The following is a 26,565-nucleotide window of genomic DNA, read 5'->3' as shown; positions in this document are numbered from 1 at the left end:
GAGCAGGCGACATCGAAGGACATTTGAAATTGCTGGCTAAGGCTAAGCGTAAATTTGGTAAGATTGTAATTCACGTCGGCAGTAATGACACTCGGTTACGCCAATCGGAGGTCGCTAAAATTAACATTGAATCGGTGTGTAACTTTGCAAAAACAATGTCGGACTCTGTTGTTTTCTCTGGGCCCCTGCCCAATCAGACCGGGAGTGACATGTTTAGCCGCATGTTCTCCTTGAATTGCTGGCTGTCTGAGTGGTGTCCAAAAAATGAGGTGGGCTTCATTGATAATTGGCAAAGCTTCTGGGGAAAACCTGGTCTTGTTAGGAGAGACGGCATCCATCCCACTTTAGAGGGAGCAGCTCTCATTTCTAGAAATCTGGCCAATTTTTTGGGATCCTCCAAACTGTGACTGTCTAGCGTTGGGACCAGGAGGCAGAGCTGTGGTCTTATACACCTCTCTGCAGCTTCTCTCCCCCTCCCATCCCCTTATTACCCCATCCCCGTAGAGACGGTGCCTGCTCCCAGACCACCAATAACTAGCAAAAATCTATTTAAGCATAAAAATTCAAAAAGAAAAAATAATATAGCACCTTCAATTGCACCACAGACTAAAACAGTTAAATGTGGTCTATTAAACATTAGGTCTCTTTCTTCTAAGTCCCTGTTGGTAAATGATATAATAATTGATCAACGTATTGATTTATTCTGCCTAACAGAAACTTGGTTACAGCAGGATGAATATGTTAGTTTAAATGAGTCAACACCCCCGAGTCACACTAACTGTCAGAATGCTCGTAGCACGGGCCGGGGCGGAGGATTAGCAGCAATCTTCCATTCCAGCTTATTAATTAATCAAAAACCTAGACAGAGCTTTAATTCATTTGAAAGCTTGTCTCTTAGTCTTGTCCATCCAAATTGGAAGTCCCAAAAACCAGTTTTATTTGTTATTATCTATCGTCCACCTGGTCGTTACTGTGAGTTTCTCTGTGAATTTTCAGACCTTTTGTCTGACTTAGTGCTTAGCTCAGATAAGATAATTATAGTGGGCGATTTTAACATCCACACAGATGCTGAGAATGACAGCCTCAACACTGCATTTAATCTATTATTAGACTCTATCGGCTTTGCTCAAAAAGTAAATGAGTCCACCCACCACTTTAATCATATTTTAGATCTTGTTCTGACTTATGGTATGGAAATAGAAGACTTAACAGTATTCCCTGAAAACTCCCTTTTGTCTGATCATTTTTTAATAACATTTACATTTACCCTGATGGACTACCCTGCAGTGGGGAATAAGTTTCATTACACTAGAAGTCTTTCAGAAAGCGCTGTAACTAGGTTTAAGGATATGATTCCTTCTTTATGTTCTCTAATGTCATATACCAACATAGAGCAGAGTAGCTACCTAAACTCTGTAAGGGACTTAGAGTATCTTGTCAGTAGTTTTACATCCTCATTGAAGACAACTTTGGATGCTGTAGCTCCTCTGAAAAAGAGAGCTTTAAATCAGAAGTGTCTGACTCCGTGGTATAACTCACAAACTCGTAGCTTAAAGCAGATAACCCGTAAGTTGGAGAGGAAATGGCGTCTCACTAATTTAGAAGATCTTCACTTAGCCTGGAAAAAGAGTTTGTTGCTCTATAAGAAAGCCCTTCGTGAAGCTAGGACATCTTTCTACTCATCACTAATTGAAGAAAATAAGAACAACCCCAGGTTTCTTTTCAGCACTGTAGCCAGGCTAACAAAGAGTCAGAGCTCTATTGAGCTGAGTATTCCATTAACTTTAACTAGTAATGACTTCATGACTTTCTTTGCTAACAAAATTTTGACTATTAGAGAAAAAATTACTCATAACCATCCCAAAGATGTATCGTTATCTTTGGCTGCTTTCAGTGATGCCGGTATTTGGTTAGACTCTTTCTCTCCGATTGTTCTGTCTGAGTTATTTTCATTAGTTACTTCATCCAAACCATCAACATGCTTATTAGACCCCATTCCTGCCAGGCTGCTCAAGGAAGTCCTACCATTATTTAATGCTTCAATCTTAAATATGATCAATCTATCTTTGTTAGTTGGTTATGTACCACAGGCCTTTAAGGTGGCAGTAATTAAACCATTACTTAAAAAGCCATCACTTGACCCAGCTATCTTAGCTAATTATAGGCCAATCTCCAACCTTCCTTTTCTCTCAAAGATTCTTGAGAGGGTAGTTGTAAAACAGCTAACTGATCACCTGCAGAGGAATGGTCTATTTGAAGAGTTTCAGTCAGGTTTTAGAATTCATCATAGTACAGAAACAGCATTAGTGAAGGTTACAAATGATCTTCTTATGGCTTCGGACAGTGGACTTATCTCTGTGCTTGTTCTGTTGGACCTCAGTGCTGCTTTTGATACTGTTGACCATAAAATTTTATTACAGAGATTAGAGCATGTCATAGGTATTAAAGGCATTGCGCTGCAGTGGTTTGAATCATATTTGTCTAATAGATTACAGTTTGTTCATGTAAATGGGGAATCTTCTTCACAGACTAAAGTTAATTATGGAGTTCCACAAGGTTCTGTGCTAGGACCAATTTTATTCACTTTATACATGCTTCCCTTGGGCAGTATTATTAGACGGTATTGCTTAAATTTTCATTGTTACGCAGATGATACCCAGCTTTATCTATCCATGAAGCCAGAGGATACACACCAATTAGCTAAACTGCAGGATTGTCTTACAGACATAAAGACATGGATGACCTCTAATTTCCTGCTTTTAAACTCAGATAAAACTGAAGTTATTGTACTTGGCCCCACAAATCTTAGAAGCATGGTGTCTAACCAGATCGTTACTCTGGATGGCATTTCCCTGATCTCTAGTAATACTGTGAGAAATCTTGGAGTTATTTTTGATCAGGATATGTCATTCAAAGCGCATATTAAACAAATATGTAGGACTGCCTTTTTGCATTTACGCAATATCTCTAAAATCAGAAAGGTCTTGTCTCAGAGTGATGCTGAAAAACTAATTCATGCATTTATTTCCTCTAGGCTGGACTATTGTAATTCATTATTATCAGGTTGTCCTAAAAGTTCCCTAAAAAGCCTTCAGTTGGTTCAGAATGCTGCAGCTAGAGTACTAACAGGGACTAGCAGGAGAGAGCATATCTCACCCGTGTTGGCCTCCCTTCATTGGCTTCCTGTTAATGCTAGAATAGAATTTAAAATTCTTCTTCTTACTTATAAGGTTTTGAATAATCAGGTCCCATCTTATCTTAGGGACCTCGTAGTACCATATTACCCCATTAGAGCGCTTCGCTCTCAGACTGCGGGCTTACTTGTAGTTCCTAGGGTTTGTAAGAGTAGAATGGGAGGCAGAGCCTTCAGCTTTCAGGCTCCTCTCCTGTGGAACCAGCTTCCAATTCAGATCAGGGAGACAGATACCCTCTCTACTTTTAAGATTAGGCTTAAAACTTTCCTTTTCGCTAAGGCTTATAGTTAGGGCTGGATCGGGTGACCCTGGACCATCCCTTGGTTATGTTGCTTTAGACGTAGACTGTGGGGGGGTTCCCATGATGCACTGTTTCTTTCTCTTTTTGCTCCGTATGCATCACTCTGCATTTAATCATTAGTGATCGATCTCTTTTTCCTGGTTCTTTCCCTCAGCCCCAACCAGTCTCAGCAGAAGACTGCCCCTCCCTGAGCCTGGTTCTGCTGGAGGTTTCTTCCTGTTAAAAGGGAGTTTTTCCTTCCCACTGTGGCCAAGTGCTTGCTCATAGGGGGTCGTTTTGACCGTTGGGGTTTTTCATAATTATTGTATGGCCTTGCCTTGCAATGTGGAGCGCCTTGGGGCAACTGTTTGTTGTGATTTGGCGCTATATAAGAAAAAAGTTGATTGATTGATTGATATGAACATATTACATACATGACATACAGTGCAGTACACAACACAGAACAATGAATTGGTTAATTTAGTTTCATTTCGGGCACTTCAGGCAATCTAATTAAAAATAAACAGCAAAATATTTATTAGATAACAGATGAGTGAGTGATATTTACATATTAAAATTTAGATTATCTATCTATCTATCTATCTATCTATCTATCTATCTATCTATCTATCTATCTATCTATCTATCTATCTATCTATCTAGTAAAGTAGATCAGTAATTTAAAGTCACACAGTGAACTGTTACTTTTAAACACTTTTGAACAGAAAAATGTATTTAACTTGTACTAGAGGACATTCTCTATTGAAATACATGAGGTGGGCTTAAATGGTTCCGCCGTGAGGAATGGCTTAAAAAAAGACAATGCTTTCCTTTCAAAATGTAAGATATGCTCACAAAACTATACATGGAGCCTAAATATAGTTTACATCAAACATTACAGCAGTTACTACTGTGCACACATTCAGAAATATGAAGTTTTTGTCATTGAATATTAGCATGTTGCGTTGTAGTTTGCATGCATTCTGATGGGATTTCCCATCCCTCCCACCTGTAAAAAAGTTAATTTATGAAATTAATCAGCTCCACAGAACAATTTATGATGAATTTATCTAAATATCAGTGTTAAATGAATAACAAAATGCTTAATATTTGTAGCTGACAACCTTAGTTCTTGTGGCAGAGTAGCATTAACAGGGCTAGGTGTGTTAGCATGAGATCGGCTACATTTGCTAGCTCATAGAACTCATCTTTCCATTTGAAGGGAAATCGTATAATTTGGCAAAATACTATTTATGTATAAATCAAAATTAGTACATATTTGACATAATATTAATGTACTTAACACAGATGTGGCTGAAAATGAATGAAATCTGACAGGTCCCAAAACACCAAAGTTTTTGGATGTCTTCTAGTCAGGGTTCCTGAGACTGTATACTTTGGGGTGGGGCTAACGCAACCATGGAAAATGTAATATGTATGCAATAAAAAATGTCATAGAAGTAACAAATCATTTGATTGGATGAAGTAATACGAGGTCTGTCAATAAAGTATGGACCTTTTTATTTTTTTTTAAACTATATGGATTTGATTCATATGTTTTTACGTCAGACAAGCTTGAACCCTCGTGCGCATGCGCGTATTTTTCCACGCCTGTCCTTAAAGCTGTAGTAACAGTCCTTATTCTCTATGAAGCCTGTAAAATTTTCACCGAAAGCCAGATAAATTTTTCAAATGGTTTCCAGGTGCCTGTCTCTAACAGCTTCTGAAAAAATTCTGATGGAAAAAAAGTCCAAATCATTCCGCCACTTCCAGACAATGAAAATCCGACGAAGGGGCGGGACCACTCCTTCCACAAGGTGTGCTCACAGGCGAATGATGTCACCGACAGGCGTGGAAAAACTCATGCATGCGCACGAGGGTTCAAGCTTGTCTGACGTAAAAACATAGGAATCAAATCCATATAGTTTAAAAAAAAAAATAAAAGGTCCGTTACTTTATTGACATACTTTGTAGATGGCATAATATCTTTTCCTTTTTTGTAAATTGACATCAAAGTTGAAAGTGGGCTTAAAGGGTACATGGGCTTAATGTGTACACTTACCCTAACGATTTTAGCTAACCAGTAAACAATGGACATTTTGCTGCAATGCAACACGGGAGTTCGGGGTTTTGAGGATTTAAATGTTGCTATTGTGGTTCATGTTAGTTTAACAGTGTTGTCAGTGTTAAATTCAGTGTTATTGATTTATTGCATTTTTGTAGTTCAGTTGGTTTAGTCACTTTATTAAAGTGTTATGTTGCTGTTTCCATGAGTGACTTAACTGTCATGTTGGTACCATGAATGAAACGTATAGTGCTTTTAATGTCTTCTGTCTGTCTGTGTTTGTCAAAGTAAAAGCACTTGCTTACTGCAGATTACAGAAAAACAAAAAGCTCTGGGTGCGTGCATGCAGTTTTGATCATGTATGAACTGTGGAGAGCTGGCATTTGCCGTTTGGTATGCTTTTGTATTTTGGGTCAAGAATGAATGGCACCAAAATTGGACATTGATACAATTAATATTTTTAGAAAAGCTACATATATTATCTTAAAAAAGAAACAGTGGACATTGATATTTACATTTTGGAGTCATGTGCCATTCCAGCAGGGGGCAGTAAATCATCTGTTTACTAAAAGTGTGAGTGTGTGCGTGATTTTATTCAGTAAGTTTAATGTAAGTACATAATATAGTTGTAAATATGTTAAAAATACATGGATGACACAAGAACATGAAAAAAAACATTTCCATTGTGATCCATTTAATTCATTTAATCCAGTGGTCTCAAACAGATTCCAGAGAGGGCCAAGATGGTCCAGGTTTTCTTTGCAACCACTCACTCCACCAGGTGATTTCACTGATTACCTCAGTCATTTTCAAACTGTGATTTAATCAAATGACAAAAAAGAAGTAAACACAAAATACTACTACTACTACTACTAATAATAATAATAATAATAATAGTGTGTATATGATAACAAGAACCTAAATAATTTATAAATACATTAAGACTTACTGCCTTAATGTATTATGGCAGTATCTGTATGTATCTACTGCTCCGACGAAGTGAAGCTGGCTTTGTTTAAAGCAATTTGTACACCTTTGTACACTGTGGATAAACTATAAGAAAGTGAGCCTACAAGTGGCTTATAATGACTCTTTGCAAATTTTACTAAAAAGGCCCCGATGGACCAGTGCCACTGAAATGTTTGTGACGGCACGTGTGAACACTCTTCAAGCCATTTTAAGAAAGGTGATGTTCAGGTTCATCTCTTGTTTAAATAATTCTGATAATAAGATTGTTCTTAAACTGATTAATATTTCCTACAGTGCCACATGGTATACGTCACAGATTTGGAAACACTGGTATAAGTGTCTTTTATTCAAGGGCGTTTAGTGTCCCTATTTTATTTATTTATTTATATATTTTTCTTTGTTGTTGTATGTATGTATGGTGTTTTGTTTCTTTTATCTGGACCTTGAGTCTGTAATAAAGTTTATCAATATCAATGTATTTATACAAGTAATTTCTTTAGGTTACCATTTAAAAATTACATAATTAACAGGAAATTGAAGAATTGAGTTCTTCAAAAAACGGTCTATGGTTCTAAAAACATTCAGGAGTCACACTCCATTCCAACTCATTATAGAAACTTTGTACAATTTATTATCACCCTTGAAAAATGTCAGCTACCTATTTTTTAAACACTACCCAGTCTGTTGATCAAGTAGAATATCTCTGAAATTTAACTGTGTTTACTATCAAAAATACTGCAGAGTTGCTGATATTAAATTATATATTATGTGCAGAATGATGATTAATTATTCATTAATTTTAAAACCTAAAGCTGTATTTGACCATGTGGGGTAGATCGTTAAAGCTTCTTTTTGCTTTGTTGCCATTTTCTTTTGCACACCTGTAGTTTGGACGCCGTCACCGGATGTTCCTGTCGTTATACAGCCCCGTCTCTTTATAAGAAATCATGTTTCAGTGGAACGTGGGAGCGTCGGCACCACACAAGCCTCTCGACAGCGCTGACTGATGTGTGTTAAAGCTGGAGCAACATTCAGGAATCTATCAACGGCTTATAATTCTGTGTACATTAACGATAAGTGCCGGGGTGTTGTAGATCAATTCCCTGGCACTTTGATTCCCGTTCCAGCCATCAATATTTCTGTCATTTGCAGAAAGGATTTGTCAGAAAACTACTTTCGCCTCCCTTACTGTTCACTTAACCTCGCTTTCCCCGTTAAAGCACTGAATTACGCCTTGATTCGGTGCTTTAACAAAAAACTTCTTTTTAGAGAGACAAAAGGGATTGTACAACAAAGTCAGCCTAAAAGGCGGCCGTCATTCTGGTGGCAGCTTTTATATTTTTAACATCTTTAGTTTTCGAATTATGTGAATTTCAAACTATGAAGCTGTGACTAGTGCGGCCATAGCCAAATCCTGTATGCAGAGTCTCTGCTGTCACAACCACTGACGTTTATACCTCCTTTAGAAGTAATGTGAGCATCTTGGTGGCTTCCCTCAGTGGTCTCTTTCATGCACGCTTGCTTACTTTGTGAGGAGAACTTGCTCTTGACACATTTGCAATACTGTGTCATACTTTTGATAATTAACACTTGACTAAAGATAGATGGCTTTCGAAGTAATTTAGTTGTTTTATTAAAAGGGCTGGGCACTTATGCACGCCAGTATTTTGTTTTATATTTTTCAATCAATTGCATCATGTTTTTAGAGATTAGAGAATAGAATTTTTTACATTATTGTATCTAGAAGCCACATATGTTTTATGTATATGTGCCATAAACCGATGATTATGTACAAACCCCAAAGGGACCAGTGCTTTAATAATAATAATAATAAAAATAAAGGGTTTCTGTATCTGTAAAGCCGCCTCAGCAGAATAATCCCGGTGGGCATAATGTGTGTTTGCAATTTGCTAGAAAACGTGTGGGTTTTATAAAAATTTGATGAGCAGTGACTGATGTTGCGCCGGTTCAGAAGAATCACTGAGGACTTGTCAAACAACTGGACTTCTGCAGACGTCACAGCTGGAAGCCAGCCCACCACAAGCCACGCCTTTTGACACCATACTGACATCAGTCCAATCAGAATACCAACATGAAAGTGGTCTCCGGTCTTTGTGTGTCACAATTTCATCACTGAATTGAGTAGTAACACAGGGAAAAACAAACAAACATTGAATGGTAGGATTCTGGTGAACTGACCTCCGAAAGAAATAAAATAAAACTATTGCATTGCCGTGGGGATAGGTAGCTGACATATTTCAAGGGTGGTAATAAATTATGCAAAGTTTCTATAATGAGTTGGAATGGCGTATGAGTCCAGAATTTTGTTAGAAACTTAGACCTCAACCGTTTTTAGAGGAGTAACTCAACTCTTTTATTTCCTGTCATTTACGTAACATTATGTAAGTAACGGGGTCTTGTTCATGAGTGAGCAAGTTGTTTGTTACACTTATTATGTAATTTTCTGTCTTGATGGATCTATAAATTGTTTAGGTTTTTTTTATCATATACACACCATTATTATTATTATTATTATTATTATTATTATTATCAGTATTATTACATATTGTAAAAATGACAAAATAGAAGTAATAATAATACATAATTTTATATTTTTGTGTCATCTATGTGTTTTTAACATATTTACAATTAAGTTATGTACAACCTTACATTGAACTTACTAAATAAAATCATGCACGCTTCTAATATATAGATGATTTACTGCCCCCTGCTGGAATGGTGTGTGAGTCCAGAATACAGATTATCAACATCCATTGTTCACTGTTGTTAGCTAATATTCGTAGTTTCTCCAAAAATATTTGTCCTATCAACTTAACATTTTCCCAGCGTTCATCCTTGACCCAAAATACATAAGCATACAAATGTCAAATGTCAGCTCTCCCCAGCTTCTCTGTCATCAACGCAATACAGACACACTCACGCACGTGCACACACACACACAGAGGCCACTTGGCTTTTATAATATAGATTTGTCTTCACAGATTTAACTTGAGAAATTTTAATAAATCATTATTTTAAAATTTCTTTATAATGTTTAGCAAATTTATTGATTTTGTATATTTATGTCATTAAATTTGAATCACACAGAAATTAATAATTTTACAAATGGCTGACATAAGGTTCAGAACTTAACACACAATCTTATTTTGAAGTTGTTTCAAACAGCTATGAACTCCTTAAAGCTATATGGCCTTTCAAATTTCACAAAACTGGCAAAATTCTGTTTCTACAGAAATCCAAGCATTATAATGTAGGTTTATTTCTGAAAGAAAATTACATCTTATTTTAATGAAGAGCGTGTGTGTGTGTATATATATATATATATATATATATATATATATATATATATATATATATATATATATATATATATATATATATATATATATATATACGAGGTCTATTAGAAAAGTATCTGACCTTATTATTTTTTTCAAAAACCATATGGATTTGAATCACGTGTGATTGCGTCAGACAAGCTTGAACCCTCATGCGCATGCGTGAGTTTTTCCACGCTTGTCGGTTGCGTCATTCGCCTGTGAGCAGGCTTTGAGTGAGGAGTGGTCCACCCCCTCGGCAGATTTTCATTGTCAGGAAATGGTGGAATGATTTGGGCTTTTTTTCCATCAGAATTTTTTCAGAAACTGTTAGAGACAGGCAGCTGGAAACCATTCAAAAATTTATCTGGCTTTCGATAAAAATTTTACGGGCTTCACAGAGAATAAGGACTGTTACTACAGCTTTAAGGACGGCTTTAAGGACGTTCAGCGCGCCGCGTTCAGTGCCGCCAGAACATGTCCCCTGAGGCTTCATCACGGCGTTGCTGTGCGCCATGTGGCACCACCGCTGGGGGCCGTCCTTAAAGCAACAGTAACGCTCCTTATTCTCTACTAAGCCCATAACATTTTCACCGAAAGCCAGATAAATTTTTCTAATGGTTTCCAGCTGCCTGTCTCTAACAGTTTCTGAAAAAATTCTGATGGGAAAAAAAGCCCAAATAATTCCGCCATTTCCTGACAATGAAAATCCACCGAGGGGGTGGACCACTCCTCACTCAAAGCCTGCTCACAGGTGAATGACGCAACTGACAGGCGTGGAAAAACTCACGCATGCGCACGAGGGTTCAAGCTTGTCTGACGTAACAACATATGAATCAAATCCATATAGTTAAAAAAAAAAAAAAAATGTCCGTTACTTTATTGACAGACCTCGTATTACTTCATCCAAATGATTTGTTACTTCTACAACATTTTTTATTGCATACATATTACATTTTCCATGGTTGAGTTAGCCCCACCCCAAAGTATACAGTCTCAGGAACCCTGACTAGAAGACATCCAAAAACTTTGGTGTTTTGGGACCTGTCAGATTTCATTCATTTTCAGCCACATCTGTGTTAAGTACATTAATATTAAGTCAAATATGTACTAATTTTGATTCATACATAAATAGTATTTTGCCAAATGCAATCACACGTGATTCAAATCCATATGGTTTTTGAAAAAAATAATGTCAGATACTTTTCTAATAGACTTCGTATATATATACGAGGGCTGTCCGTAAAGTATAGGTCCTTTTTATTTTTTTCTAAAACTATATGGATTTCATTCATATGTTTTTACGTCAGACATGCTTGAACCCTCGTGCGCATGCGTGAGTTTTTCCACGCCTGTAGGTGACGTCATTCGCCTGTGAGCACTCCTTGTGGGAGGAGTCGTCCAGCCCCTCGTCGGAATTCCTTTGTCTGAGAAGTTGCTGAGAGACTGGCGCTTCGTTTGATCAAACTTTTTTCTAAACCTGTGAGACACATCGAAGTGGACATGGTTCGAAAAATTAAGCTGGTCTTCAGTGAAAATTTTAACAGCTGATGAGAGATTTTGAGGTGATTCTGTCGCTTTAAGGACTTTTCACGGTGCGAGACGTCGCGCTGCGCTCTCAGGCAGCGTCATCAGCCTGTTTCAAGCTTAAAACCTCCACATTTCAGGCTCTATTGATCCAGGACGTTGTGAGAGAACAGAGAAGTTTCAGAAGATGTCGGTTTCAGCATTTTATCCGGATATTCCACTGTTAAAGGAGATTTTTTTAATGAAAGACGTGCAGGCGGATTGCAGCGTCGGCTCGCAGCCGCCGCGACGCTCCGCCACAGGAAAAACACCTCTGTTGGAAGCCTTGAGGACAAGTTGGAACATCTCCAGCTGATAAACAATTTCTCATATACTCACTCCACTGAAAGCCATCAAAAGCTGCCTGGATTTTACAAATGGTTATCAACACGGAGGTGTTTTTCCTGTGCCGCCGCGCCGCGTCGGCTGCGTCCCGACGCGCGGACCCGTCCGCACGTCTTTCATTAAAAAAATCTCCTTTAACAGTGGAATATCCGGATAAAATGCTGAAACCGACTTCTTCTGAAACTTCTCTGTTCTCTCACGATGTCCTGGATCAATAGAGCCTGAAATGTGGAGGTTTTAAGCTTGAAACAGGCTGACGACGGCGCCTGAGAGCGCAGCGCGACGTCTCGCACCGTGAAAAGTCCTTAAAGCAACAGAATCACCTCAAAATCTCTCATCAGCTGTTAAAATTTTCACTGAAAACCAGCTTAATTTTTCGAACCATGTCCACTTCGATGTGTCTCACAGGTTTAGAAAAAATTTTGATCAAACAAAGCGCCAATCTCTCAGCAACTTCTCAGACAAAGGAATTCCGACGAGGGGCTGGACGACTCCTCCCACAAGGAGTGCTCACAGGCGAATGACGTCACCGACAGGCATGGAAAAACTCACGCATGCGCACAAGGGTGCAAGCATGTCTGATGTAAAAACATATGAATGAAATCCATATAGTTTTTGAAAAAAATAAAAAGGACCTATACTTTACAGACAGCCCTCGTATATATAAATAATTCCATAACAAATATTTTATTTTCCTTTTAATGCCATCTGCAAGAGGAAGTGCATGGGCAAAAAAAAATATTTTACAAAATATATGTGAAACATATTGGATTAATCCAGAAATAGGGTGTTTGAGAACACCTTTCCACCATGTTTGGTTGTTTTGTTTGAGTGAGCATCCAGCGGACATCACCGTGCCTCTCTGCTCTGATTAGCTGTTGCCATGTGCTTCACAGCATCCCTCACGCAAGTCCGGGGAAGCTCCCACATGATCCAACATCGCTGTGATTGCTGTCCTAGACTGTATGGGTAAACATTGTTTCTTAGTTCTGAATTTTTTACAGACAACGTGAATTTTAATATTTTAAAACCCTTATTTAAAGGCTAAGGAATAAATCATAGTGGTGCCAAAGAAAATTATTTTTATGACTTAAATCTTAAAATGTCAAAGACCACACACTTGTCTACTGTCAGCAGGTTTAAAGTGTCAAATAGGATAAATGCCAGTTTTAAACCTTAGCGCTGTGCTTCATCGTATTCTACTTGATAGGCTTGAGAATTGTTTTGGTATTACTGCAAATGTCCCTGCATGGTTGACATCGTATCTAACCAGTTGCTCTCATTGTGTCATGTACAACAACACTACCTCTAACCTTGTTGACATGAAATATGGGGTTCCACAGGGGCCCATCTTAGGTCCCCTGCTTTTCTCCCTCTATATAGTACCCCTTGAGCACATACTGCAGTGTTACTTTTCATTGCTATGCTGATGACAACTGGTAATCTCGTACACATAAAGTCCTTAGGGGATTGCCTTGCATCAGTGAAAAGCTGGATGTCCAACAATTTCTTACTTTTAAAGTCGGTCAAAACCAAAATAATAGTTATTAGTCCAGTGAGGCATCGGCACCAGTTTGACCAGCTCAAGCGTAACCCAGGCTCATGTATCATATATCACATTGACAAAGTGAAGAACCTTGGGGTGATTTTAGATCGCATCCTGTCCTTTGACATACACTTTGACATACACATTAGAGCTATTCTTCTTCCACCTTCGAGCATAGCAATGATTCATCCCATGCTGTCTATGGCTGATGCAGAGACCCTGACCCGGCAATAAAACAGTCTGATTCTATGGAGACATTCAAGTCCACACTTAAGACGCATGTACTCTCTCTCTCATATGGTTAGCATACTGGCATAGTATGGTATTATGCTTCTTATCCCTTTAATTAATCGCATTAGCAACAGAATGGTATGGTATGGTATCGTATGATTTTATTTCTCAGGGACAGTGCACAATAATACATTGACCTAAAAAAACAGGAAAGATGCATTGTGCCAGGTTATAGCAAAAAATACTAATTTCCACCTGTAGTCCCTGGACAGGTTGATGTCTAACTATAAATAACAGCATTTGTAAATGAAAAGAAAATCCATTTAGCACAAAGTCTATTGATACTGTAAACATATAATACCTCACCCCTCAATCTGTTAGTGAAGCTTAGGGCTAGCGGCTGGTGACCACCTTAGTATTCTCTCTGCTTTCGTAGGGGTTGGTAAGGTTAGACCTTACTCATGTGAAGCACCTTGATGCAGCTTTGTTGTGATTTGGTGCTATATAAATGAAATAAATTGAATTGAAATTAAACCATACCTTTTTGGTTCTGCCTTGGAACCATTCAAATGCAAATGTGTTTAACCCTCTGGGGTCCGAGGGCATTTTTTGGACAGTTCACATAAATGTTTTATTATTGCTGTTAACAGCTCTCCCTGCATCCCACAATCATGTTTTATGTCTCTTTTTTTCAGGACAACCTGTGCTTTCAGAATATATATGTTTTGTTGTGTTTTATAAGTGTAATAAAGGTTTACAATCAAAAATTGGCAAGGAAAAAAATAAAGCGAAAAATAATTTTCCACACACATTTATTCAAAACACACAGCAAACTATAATAAACAACTGTTTTGACGCTTTATAAAGGTAATTTGAGGTGTTGTGTGAAAGTCTGTACAACAAAAAGGTTCAGACAATAAACACAAATGCACAGTTTGAACAATATATACAAAATGGTCTATGCGTTTTGTTGTCCACTGATATGGTAAACAGTGCTTTATGCAGAGAAAGTAACAGAGTTATCCAGTAACATTCACATGCAAACTAGTGGAGCAATCCTGATAGTTACACACTCTTTGTTTGATCACGTGAGATTGTCATCAGAGGCTCTCCGTCTTCTCCTGCTTTCACTGATTGCTGTGTGTAATGGCGCAGGGCGCACTGAGTATGTACTAATAGTATGTACTCATTGGAGCTATTCAATTTTCGGTATATACTGTAAGTCACCCTCGAGTATAAGTCGCAGGGCCTGCCAAACTAGTAACAAAAACTGCAACTTACTCCTGAAAATACGGTAATTTTGCAACACATTTGAAAATAAACATTATAAATCGACATTATAATAATGCTTGGATTTCAATACAAACTAAATTTTGTCAGTTTTGTGAAATTTGAAAAGCCGTGCAGCTTTAATCCTACATCACTAACTGGATCTATTTGTGCATCACAGAACTCCTGAACAGCACAAGTTGGGTTTTTAGGCACATACCAAAACATCATCACCACGAAAGCGTTGGTGAATACATTCTGGTGTTTGCCTTCTGACTCCACAGAGCCACCGTCTTTAAAGTGTTGTTGACTTGCTGGGTTTTTGAACTCGTGCTGCACACTATGCCTCTGTTTACTCTGATTCATCATCAATTTGCATATGTTGAAATTATCTCTGCTTTTTGTTGGAAATCTCAGTGGAATTTGCACAGTCCAGCTCCAGTGACTCATCTCTGCGTAACATGGTGCTAAATGGAAACCTTTGCTTTAGGCTACAGCCGATATCGCTATCTGTCGCTGGAGACGCTGATAAGCCGTTTCCTTCCGCTCGCCCGCAAAAGAATTGAATTCTTAGTCCTGGTTGCCAAGTCTTACATAAGAAAATGAGCGTGTGAGATGCCTATCACTCCCACAGCGCTGATGCTCCCTCGCTACAGGACACATTCGCCGTTTACAAGCTGATCCTCTTTCCTCACTTCTGTAATTTGTCTTCTTCCGGTGGTGGTGGTGGTGGTGGGGGGGGGGGTCGTTGGACCAAATCACTAAAAACTGGTGCAGATTATTTTCATTCACTGAGACACATACTGCTCAGAATTCCAGGATACCTTCGAGATAGATGGTTGATATCGGTGCCTAAGAGGTGTCGGGCTCAAATTAAGTGAATTATACTATGATGTAGCTCCTGAAAATGGGTAAGGAAAGACAGAGAGCATCCGAGGTGATTGACACCAGCTGTTGGTCTGAAAATACAGCATGTTAAAGTCTTTATTGCCCCCGCTAAGGAGGATTTCAGCCACGGCTGACTGACAGGATTATACAAAAACCACATCACAGAAATGACAAAATCTGCTCTCTGGCCTCGGCAAGAAACCTACAACTCTCAGGCAGGTGTGCTGTACCTACATTTCTAATATTCCAATAGGTACAGTGAGGAAAATAAGTATTTGAACACACTGCGATTTTGCAAGTTCTCCCACTTAGAAATCATGTAGAGGTCTGAAGTTTTCATCTTAGGTGCATGTCCACTGTGAGAGACATAATCAAAAAAATAAATAAATAAATAAAAAAAATCAGGAAATCACAATGTATGATTTTTTTAAATAATTTTTTTGTATGTTACTGCTGCAAATAAGTATTTCAACACCTGTAAAAATCAATGTTAATATTTGGTACAGTAGCCTTTGTTTGCAATTATAGAGGTCAAACGTTTCCTGTAGTTTTTCACCAGGTTTGCACACACTGCAGCAGGGATTTTGGGTCCACTCCTCCATACAGATTTTCTCCATGTGTAGTTCTGAGCTTTCTCAGAATCATCCTTACCCCACAAAGTCAGATCTTGCATGGAATCCCAGACCGAGGGAGATTGACAGTCATCTTGTGTTTCTTCCACTTTTCTAATAAATAATCATAACAGTCTTCTACCAAGCTGCTTACCTGTTGTCCTGTAGTCCATCCCAGCCTTGTGCAGGTCTACAGTTTTGTCCCTGGTGTCCTTAGACAGCTCTTTGGTCTTGTCTATGGTGGACAGGTTGGAGTGTGATTGATTGAGTGTGTGAACAGGTGTCTTTTATACAGGTAAGAAGTTCAAACAGGTGCAATTAATACAGGTAAAGAGTGCAGAATAAGAGGGCTTCTTCAAGAAAAATTAACAGGTCTGTGTGAGCCAGAATTCTTGCTGGTTGGTAGGGGATCAAATACTTATTTGCAGCAGTAACATACAAATAAATTATTTTAAAAAATCCTACATTGTGATTTCCGGATTTTTTTTTTTTTTTTTCTTTTTTCATTTCATGTCTCTCAGTGGACAGGCACCTAAGATGAAAATTTCAGACCCCTCCATGATTTCTAAGTAGGAGAACTTGCAAAGTCGCAGGGTGTTCAAATACTTATTTTCCTCACTGTAATTATGGGTTTGAATCCCAGTCTGACTACCTGTCTGTGTTCTGGCACACTTACACTTACAGTAATCTGCATTGTGTTAGTCCTCCCGGCTTTAAGTGGGGACCTGAGCTGGTCTTGCGTCCCGTCCAGAGATGAGAGTCTGTGACTCTGTAGATGAGCACCGTCACAGGCCTACTTTGTATTTCCTTCTAGTAAGTTCTTTCTTCTCCATTTGCTTCTCCGTTTTTGCTTAGGGTTGCCACAGTGAATCTGATATGGATCCATAAACTGATTTGGTGCATGTTTGAGGTCTGATGCCATGTTAATTAAAATATTTTGCAGAATAATTACCCTGGAAGGAAAACCTTTAAATCTTTGAATTTCCAGAGACCTGAGCATTGCCGATCACATTGTAGAACTATGACAAATAGGGTTTATTATTTGTTTTGCGGGACTTAAAGGACATGTCGCACGTTATTTAATGTTCCAGTTAGCAACACAACATTAAAGTATTCATGACTGTAAGTCTAACCGTGGACATGCGGTAATAATTAATGGTCGCTGATGTATTTTATTGCAAATTATTCCTCTCACTTGGAGTCAACAGATGCATTAATGGAAGACGTCTTACTCGTATTTTTCTGCATTTCTTGGTGTGTGATGTGCATTTTAGGAAAAGCAGAAACATCCCAATGGCCGACAGACAGTGAAACGCTGCTACATCCAATAACAAGGCTTCTGAGCTTTCATTTGAAAGCGATGGCTCGGATTTACAGAGAAGACCACAAACTTCACCCCGAAACTCTTAACGTTTTCAGGGTCTGTCAGAATTTGGAAACTAACGTGTGGTGACGCTGCTGTTTGTGTCGCAAGACATTGTTTTACTGCTACCATAAACATGGATGTGGAATGCTTCCGCGACGCTATTTTTACAGGCTGCCTGAATGCAGAGATGTATTTCTTACATTGGAAAAAGTCAAAACACATAATTTTCAGGAAATAATGGACTTTTTATTTAACATGCCAGAATCCTGAGAGAGCTCGAGGAGCTGGCAGCGAAGCAGATGTGTGCGGAGCAGCACGCTGTTTTAACACGGCAATGCGGACCTCTCCGCTGTTTTTCAGGCTGTCTGATTACACAGATGACACTTGGAAAAACAAGTACTCACGCGTACTTTGTTTTTAGTAGTCTCTGTAGCTGTTTGTTGCAAATGTCATATACTTTGAAACTGGTCACAGAAGAGCACAGAGTAATCCTGGTGTATCATCAGATGGTCACTAACAGCCTCAATCTAAATTGTTATGATTTTGGTGTGACATGTCCTTTAATGCTGTTTGTTGCAGAGTACGAGGTCTATTAGAAAAGTATCCGACCTTATTATTTTTTTCAAAAACCATATGGATTTGAATCACGTGTGATTGCGTCAGACAAGCTTGAAGCCTCACGCGCATGTGTGAGTTTTTCCACGCCTGTCGGTTGCGTCATTCGCCTGTGAGCAGGCTTTGAGTGAGGAGTGGTCCAGCCCCCTCGTTGGATTTTCATTGCCAGGAAATGGCGGAATGATTTGGGCTTTTTTTCCATCAGAATTTTTTCAGAAACTGGTAGAGACTGGCAGCTGGAAACCATTAGAAAAATTTATCTGGCTTTCGGTGAAAATGTTATGGGCTTGGTAGAGAATAAGGAGTGTTACTGTCGCTTTAAGGACGGCCCACAGCGGCTGTGGGGCACGCCGCGCTCCAAAGCCGCCATCGACAGGCTGAACGACCATTTCATTTCTAAACGGATGGCTGTCTGCATCCATGACCATCGTGTGCCATTTCTCTGGTTATCACAAGAACTGGACATCAACCATTTTCCGGCAGATTTCACTTTTAACAAGAGATTTTGTCATGGAAAGCCGAGCGGAGGCTTCGCGTGTCACGATGGATTCGCTACTGGAGCGAGACAAAACCACCTCCGTTTTGGTCTCACAGGACGGCTTTAAGATGGCGTTCAGACAGCTGTCTGTGGTTTTTCCATCGAGTGATTATCCAAGAAATTGTGGATGTGCCTGAACATGCCAGAACATGTCCCGTGAGGCTTCATCACAGTGTTGCTTTGTGCCATGCGGCACCGCTGCGATGCGCGGAATTCCTCTGCACGTCTGTCTCAATGTGCCGAAAAAGTGCTGATGTCCACGTCTTTTCACAATTCCTGTGCTAGTCACACAACGTCCTGGATAAAACACAGCGTCCAGTTTGGAAATGAACGGCACATTCCACTGTTACAGGAGTTTTTGTCATGGAAAGAGGAGCAGAGGCTTCGCGCGTTGCAGCGGTGCCGCATGGCGCAAAGCAACGCCATGATGAAGCCTCACGGGACATGTTCTGGCATGTCCAAGCACATCCACAATTTCTCGGATAATCACTCGACTGAAAAACCACTGACAGCTGTCTGAACGCCATCTCAAAGCCATCCTGTGAGACCAAAAACGGAGGTGGTTTTGTCTCGCTCCAGTAGCGAATCCATCGTGACGCAAGAAGCCTCCGCTCGGCTTTCCATGACAAAATCTCTTGTTAAAAGTGAAATCTGCCGGAAAATGGTTGATGTCCAGTTCTTGTGATAACCAAAGAAATGGCACACGATGGTCACGGATCCAGACAGCCATCCGTTTAGAAATGAAATGGTCGTTCAGCCTGTCGATGGCGGCTTTGGAGCGCGGCGCGCCCCACAGCCGCTGGGGGCCGTCCTTAAAGCAACAGTAACACTCTACCAAGCCCGTAACATTTTCACTGAAAGCCAGATAAATTTTTCTAATGGTTTCCAGCTACCAGTCTCTAACAGTTTCTGAAAAAATTCTGATGGAAAAAAAGCCCAAATCATTCTGTCATTTCCTGGCAATGAAAATCCAACAAGGGGGCTGGACCACCCCTCACTCAACGCCTGCTCACAGGTGAATGACGCAACCGACAGGCGTGGAAAAACTCACGCATGCGCACGAGGGTTCAAGCTTGTCTGACACAATCACACGTGATTCAAATCCATATGGTTTTTGAAAAAAATAATAAGGTCGAATACTTTTCTAACAGACCTCATATGTGTATACTGCCACGTACCTGTGTTTTAGTCTGTTTATTCAGTTTTATATCCTTTCCTTTGGTGTCTCGGGGTCACAGAGTGGATCCAGTGTGGAATAGATCTTTACTTAAAATGTTAAAATTCTCAGTTTGTTTGCAAAGACTTATTGGACTGTATTCTGTGGAAAGAGCAGCAGGCGTGACATAACATGGTTCTTCACCAGGAGAGGTCCTCCTACCTTCCAGCAAACATTCTCTCTACTGTTGACTTCTTACCATTCTTTGGCCTCTTCTGGGCGAGCTGAAGCAGAAGCCTTTTTTTTGGCTGGGACTTTCCCAGGCTTCTGCAGGGGCGGTCCTGGAGGCGGGCCAACCGGGCAGCTGCCCGGGGCTGCATCGCGGAGGGGGGGGGGCGGCACGACCGTGCGGGGAAAAAAAAACGGGGTGGGGGGATTGTCCTGACGGGGGGGTTTGTGGTTACGTTACGTTACGGCAGAGCAGCGCCCCCACCTTCCCGTCCCATGGCGGCTTTCCTCTCACTCATTCCCACAGCTTCACAGTGCTATAAACAGTAGCGAAGCAAAGACTGCAGCGAAACGAGATGAGTCATTGGACAAATGCTGGGCTTTGTCCCGCCCATCGGACGGTCAGCGTGCCTGGGGTCTATGGGGCAGTGGGCTGGCCTTGGCCGGCCCGGACGCTCAGCTTCTGCATGATGATTGGATGATCTGTCTGAGAATCCCTTTTTGATTGACAGCGAAATGAGCGAATCAGCGATCTTTTGGTGTAAACATCCGTGGGAGCATTTTCATTCTTTTCTGAGTTGAACCAGTGTTGCCAGATGTACGATAATTATCGTATTTGTACGATAGTTTTGCCCTCTGTACGATGTACGATCAATAATGGGGAAAAAATCCAAAATGTATGATAATTTCAGTTGGTTGCCCAAACACGCATCTCTCTCTGACACCCAAGAATCATTTTGCAGGCGTTGCATTCAGGCGGCATCACAGACACACCACACACAGGGCTGCTGCTAGCTTTGGGCGGCCCGGGACAAAGTCATTTGAAAGCCCTCCCCCTCTCCATACAAAGTAATGAGTTCCCATCTAATCTCTGCCGTGACAGGAAGATTCCCCAACCAACAACATCTTTTTTTTTTGAAACTTTATTTCAACAAATGCAATAACAAACGAACAAAACACAAGAGCAAAGAGATATACAAGAAAAATAAAAAAAAGTTCAAGTTCCTTATGGAGGTGTCAACATTTTTTCTGTGTTCAACAAAATCTGCACAAGTGGCCATGGCATCGGATGACGACAGCGACCTCGAGGTTGAATTCGACTCTTTCTAGTCTGGTAATTAACACGTTTGTGTCCCTTCATAGGAAAAAAAAAAAATCTTTCTAGTCTGGTAGTGTATTTGCTTGTGCATTTGTGTTCTTTTTGTGCCATAGTTTCCCCATTACTATAATTACTGTTTAAAAATGTGACATAAAATTCTTTGTAAATTAAAAAAAAACACTAAAATAGCTACGTTGTATGCGTTTTGTTTGTGTACGATAATTTCTCCCAAAATACGATAATTTTGAGGTTTTGGTACGATAGTTTCATATTTCATATCTGGCAACACTGAACCGGAGACTTTCCTAATCCTCTTAGCAGCATTTTCTTTGTTAAAAACGACTAGCGACAAATCGAGCTTCTATTTCTGGTGGGTTTTTTTTTGGTTTTTTTTGTAGCTGCTTGTGTTTGGAGACTGACTTCTATCACTCCTTCTGACTTCTATCGCAGTTTCTGTCCTTACCGAGCAGCGGGTGCTGCTGAGCTCCTCCACCGTCACAAAGCACTCACAGGCGGACAAACTTCACACTAGCCTCGCGCCAGTCCCAGCTAGCAAGCTAGCTAGGTAGCAAGCTGCACCTAATGGCAGACAATTTGAATGTTGTGGACCGGATTTTGGCGAAGCCATTTGATAGTCTTCCTTACGAAGAAGCCGTGGCTGCTGTCATGGCTTCAGCTCTCAATGGTTTGCAGGCCAAAGTTAAAGCAATAGCCCCCAGTGCAATGTTTGTGCATTGCTATGCACACAGACTGAATCTGGTTCTGTCTCAGGGGGCTAAATGCAGAATATTTTTTGCATCACTCTTTGGGTTTGCCACATTTTTCTCAAAATCCACAAAGAGGATGTCTTTTCTTGAGTCTGCAGGCTGCTCAAGGTTGCCCAGAAATGCTTCTACTGGATGGAATTTCACATCACGGATGTGATGTGAAACTGTGGCAAACAATTATGATGCCCTCCTGCAAACCTTTGAGATGATCATTGCAGATAAGTCCATGGATGATGACACATTAGACTGTGCCAATTTCTTTGTGTTTGTTATTGCAGTAGTCATTAAAACTGGAAATTTGTTCTTGAAAATAGCTGTTGTGAGTTAATTTGTGGGATTGTGGGTGTTCTGGACGAAGTTAGTGTTTTCATGGGTGGTGGGGCGGAGGTGGTGGCCACGTTAGTGTGTGCGGGGGGGGGGGGGGGCGCACGCAGGGGTTTCGCCCGGGGAGTAAATCACTCTAGGACCGCCACTGGGCTTCTGTCCAGGTGTTTTTTTTTTTGTTTGTTTGTTTTTTTTGGTGACTATACAACCAACATGATCTTGTGCTTTTGTTCTCTGTGTTCTTGGTTTTTATTGTTTATTCACACATTCATCAGGTGTCATAAGGAGGACACTGACTACGTTTACATGCACCCAATAAGCCTTTCATAACCGGAATATTGACCTTATCCCGAATATTAACGGCATGTAAACATAGTCATTGTTTTTCTCTTCTGCTGGAGGAGCGTCCTGAAGTTTCTCAACAAAATCCAAAACATGAAGTCATGTTGTGGCAAGAGCTTTACCATGGCGCCATCTGTACAGTCGAGCTTTGTGTTAACGATGCTGAAAAAGGAAAAATAAGGATTTGACCTCTTTAACACTTGTCTCAGACGATTGGATGAGCGTTACTATTCAAACCTCCTTCATCTGCTCACTTCTGTTTGTGACTGGTGAACGGTCAGATCTGAACCGCGATGATGATGAAATAAATGGTTTTGTTGAAACAACTATTATAAAATGGTTTAGTCCATAAGCACCGTAACTGAACTTCATTTGAACTTCATGAATTCCGTTTGAGATCTCCAGGGGTGAAATGTAAAAAAAATGCATGGGCTCACTCGGTCATCGTCTGATGTCTGCATAAAGTATTTTAAACATGTCTGAGTACCCTTTTTTTTTCTTCAAATATTTTGTTTAAAAAAAATAGCTATGAAAGATTCTGAGACAAGACTGTTTCAACATTTATGCAATATAAAACTGAAGAGATAGACTAAAAGAAACAAATATTTTTCTTGCATCTTATTTATTTGAAGACCATTTACAGAAGCATAGCACAAAATAACACATTAGCAAATGTGACTCAACTTCCTGTCTGGCTGCCACACGCTTTGCGTCACACAGTGCGTTTGTGTTGCAGTGCCGTCTTTCTGGGGTTTGGTGAACTCGGCCTGGAACCTGTGCTCGGTGGGGAAGAGGCAGTCGCCAGTAAACATCGAGACCAGCCACATGATCTTTGACCCCTTCCTCATGCCCATAAAGCTGAACACCGGCGGGCGGAAGGTAAGAGCTCACAATGCAAGCCCACAATTCCGCTGGTGTCGGCTTGATGGATGATGGGGTTTTGTGCTCCTTCCTTTCATTACTGTTTTTTCTGCCGCTTTGTGTTCGCTGATTCAGTGATGTTGTACACTTTGTACACCTCGCTGATGGTTAAGTCTAGTGGCGACTGTCCAGCAGTGCTGCAGTGGTTTGAGTCATAGTTTAAGTGTCAAATGCGCTGTCCTGTGGGTGGGACACTGTGTTTAAGTGGATCAGCATCCGTGGAAAAAGTTGGATTAAAACTAACATAAAATCTGTGTGTGAAAATTTAAAAATCAGATCAGCAGTTTCCTAAATGCATGAAAACATCGTATCTGTATCTCAGTAAAGGTCAAATATTATTAATTTGGTTGTGGGGTGGAACGATACAGTAGCACTGCAAAAGACATCATGATACACCTATTATGATTCAAAATCACAGTACACCTGTCACAGTTTGATATGTTTCACAAGACATCTATTGTGTTTCGATACGTATCACTTTACAACTATTGCAATTCGATGCATACCAAAATATGCTTATCGCCATTCGATACGTATCACATTACATTGCAATTTGATACATATTACAATACACCTACCGCCACTTGATATGTATCACTTACCACCAGTGGTGGGCACAGTTCTGCTAATCCGCTAACCGCTAAATATCAAAGATAATGTTTCATTATCGGATTAGCTTCTCAGATAACTTTGACAACCATTATCGGACTAATTATTTTCCAATAAGTTTTGATCCGATAATTTTTAGAATGCTAACTTATCTTTGCAGACATGGTAAACAAAGCTGAGTAGTTACAAATGTTTATGAAATCTAAAATCAGTTTAGTACCTACCTGTTAAATGTTTTATAGTAGATGCGCAGTTCTATCAAATCAAATCATTTTATTTATATAGCGCCAAATCACAACAAACACTTAATAATCTATCTCACTTACAGAGTTTAGGTAGCTACTCTGCACTGTGTTGGTATATGGCATTAGAGAACATAAAGAAGGAATCATATCCTTAAACCTAGTTACAGCGCTTTCTGAAAGACTTCTACTGTAATGAAACTTATTCCCCACTGCTGGGTAGTCCATCAGAGTAAATGTAAATGTTATTAAGAAATGATCAGACAGAAGGGGGTTTTCAGGGAATACTGTTAAGTCTTCAATTTCCATACCATATGTCAAAGCAAGATCTAAGGTATGATTAAAGTGGTGGGTGGACTCATTTACATTTTGAGCAAAGCCAGTCGAGTCTAATAATAGATTAAATGCAGTGTTGAGGCTGTCATTCTCAGAATCTGTGTGGCTTTTAAAATTGCCCACTATAATTATCTTATCTGAGCTAAGCACTAAGTCAGACAAAAGGTCCGAAAATTCACAGAGAAACTCACAGTAATGACCAGGTGGACGATAGATAACAACAAATAAAACTGGTTTTTGGGACTTCCAATTTGGATGGACAAGACTAAGAGTCAAGCTTTCAAATGAATTAAAGCTCTGTCTGGGTTTTTGATTAATTAATAAGCTGGAGTGGAAGATTGCTGCTAATCCTCCGCCTCGGCCCGTGCTACGAGCATTCTGGCAGTTAGTGTGACTCGGGGGTGTTGACTCATTTAAACTAACATATTCATCCTGCTGTAACCGGGTTTCTGTAAGGCAGAATAAATCAATATGTTGATCAATTATTATATAATTTACTAACAGGGACTTAGAAGAGAGAGACCTAATGTTTAATATACCACATTTAACTGTTTTAGTCTGTGGTGCAGTTGAAGGTGCTATATTATTTTTTCTTTTAGAATTTTTATGCTTAAATAGATTTTTGCTGGTTATTGGTGGTCTGGGAGCAGGCACCGTCGTGACGGGGATGGGGTAATGAGGGGATGGCAGGGGGAGAGAAGCTGCAGAGAGATGTGTAAGACTACAACTCTGCTTCCTGGTCCCAACCCTGGATAGTCACTGTTTGGAGGATTTAAGAAAATTGGCCAGATTTCTAGAAATGAGAGCTGCTCCATCCAAAGTGGGATGGATGCCGTCTCTCCTAACAAGACCAGGTTTTCCCCTGAAGCTACAGAGTCCAACATTGTTTTTGCAAAGTTACACACCGATTCAATATTAATTTTAGTGACCTCTGATTGGCGTAACCGGGTGTCATTACTGCCGACGTGAATTACAATCTAACCAAATTTACGCTTAGCCTTAGCCAGCAGTTTCAAATTTCCTTCAGTGTCGCCTGCTCTTGCCCCCGAAAGACAATTGACTATGGTTGCTGATGTCGCTAACTTCACATTTCTCAAAACAGAGTCACCAATAACCAGAGTTTGTTCCTCGGCAGGTGTGTCGCCGAGTGGGGAAAAATGGTTAGAGATGTGAACGGGTTGGCGGTGTACACGGGGCTTCTGTTTAGAACTACGCTTCCTCCTCACAGTCACCCAGTCGGCCTGCTTTTCCGGCTGCTCGGGATCTGCTGGTGGGGAACTAATGGTGGCTAAGCTACCTTGGTCCGCACCGACTACAGGGGCCTGGCTAGCTGTAGGATTTTCCAAGGTGCAGAGCCGAGTCTCCAATTCCCCCAGCCTGGTCTCCAAAGCTACAAATAAGCTACACTTATTACAAGTACCATTACTGCTAAAGGAGGCCGAGGAATAACTAAACATTTCACACCCAGAGCAGAAAAGTGCGGGAGAGACAGGAGAAGCCGCCATGCTAAACCGGCTAAGAGCTAGTAGCTGTGCTAAGCTAGCGAATAACTAAAAACACACAAAGTGAATAATGTGTAAATAATTTAGAGGTGATTCAGCAGAGGGAGTGCTTTAGTTAAGGCACGTGAAGATTACACTGTGAAACAAATATTTATCTAGTTAACTAGATCAATCTAACTGCACAGATTAAACAGCTAACAGATACAGCAAAACACAGC

At 40.1% G+C, this 26,565-nt stretch overlaps 1 protein-coding gene across 1 annotated transcript in view; it reads left to right on the top strand.

Moving 5' to 3' along the window:
• ca10a (carbonic anhydrase Xa) overlaps positions 1–26,565 on the top strand; it is a 496,009-nt gene that overhangs the window by 188,862 nt on the left and 280,582 nt on the right. Inside the window, exon 3 of the mRNA XM_034193590.1 lies at positions 23,474–23,616. Within this exon, the coding sequence (XP_034049481.1) occupies positions 23,474–23,616 (143 nt within the window). The remainder of the gene's footprint in view (positions 1–23,473; positions 23,617–26,565) is intronic.

The sequence above is a fragment of the Thalassophryne amazonica genome, chromosome 18, assembly GCF_902500255.1.
Source record: "Thalassophryne amazonica chromosome 18, fThaAma1.1, whole genome shotgun sequence".
NCBI lineage: Eukaryota > Metazoa > Chordata > Actinopteri > Batrachoidiformes > Batrachoididae > Thalassophryne > Thalassophryne amazonica.
Note: the sequence above shows the minus strand (reverse complement) of the source record. Positions and strands in the feature narration are given on the sequence as shown.